At 63.0% G+C, this 643-nt stretch overlaps 1 protein-coding gene across 1 annotated transcript in view; it reads right to left on the bottom strand.

Annotated features, from left to right (window-relative positions):
- Nucleotides 1-107: 107 nt before the first annotated feature.
- LOC104127245 (small conductance calcium-activated potassium channel protein 3) overlaps nucleotides 108-643 on the bottom strand; it is a 24,621-nt gene continuing 24,085 nt past the window's right edge. Inside the window, exon 8 of the mRNA XM_035895403.1 lies at nucleotides 108-498. Within this exon, the coding sequence (XP_035751296.1) occupies nucleotides 108-498 (391 nt within the window). The remainder of the gene's footprint in view (nucleotides 499-643) is intronic.

Below are 643 nucleotides of genomic sequence, written 5' to 3'. Positions count from 1 at the left end.
GGGACCAGCCCACGCCCAGGGCAATGGGGAATTTTCCACACACCCCCAGACTGCAATCCCCCCCCTTGCTGGGGCTGGGGCTCAGCGTCCCTCCCAGTGCGCGGCCCTTACTGGTGAATGGCTTGTAGGAATTTCCTCTGATGCTTCCTGACTTTGGCGTGGTCAATCTTCTTCAGCAGCTTGGTGTGCTTATAGATGAGCCACGTTTCCCGCAGGACGTTGGCCGCCGCGTTCTTGATCTGCAAGAGGAGAGTTGGCTGCAGGTCACCAGCCCCGGCGGGCCGGCGCACGGCGATGGGGGATTTCACGGAGACACGGCTCTGGCTCTGCCGTGAGCACTTGACTTGCCCCAGCTGGAGCCAGGCGCTCGGCTCCGCTCCCACACGGAATCCTGCGCCTTCGTGAGGGATCACGGGCGGCGCAGCCAGGAGCGGGGGCAGGCAGAGCTGCGTCTTGGCCCCGGGTGCGCCCGCATCCCCATCCCACCCTGCACCGATGCTCCGCCACCGGGCGCCTCACCCCCACGGGAAGCTGCACCCTAAGCCTCGAGAAAAAGAAAAAAAAAAAACAAACCAACCCCAAAATCCCAAAGTTTTTTCTCCATTCCCACATCCATCTGCCGCTCTTGGCAGGCCCCGGCTGG

This window comes from Egretta garzetta, unplaced genomic scaffold, assembly GCF_000687185.1.
Source record: "Egretta garzetta isolate BGI_Z169 unplaced genomic scaffold, ASM68718v1 scaffold1425, whole genome shotgun sequence".
Lineage (NCBI taxonomy): Eukaryota > Metazoa > Chordata > Aves > Pelecaniformes > Ardeidae > Egretta > Egretta garzetta.
This window is presented reverse-complemented; position numbering and strand designations above follow the sequence as displayed.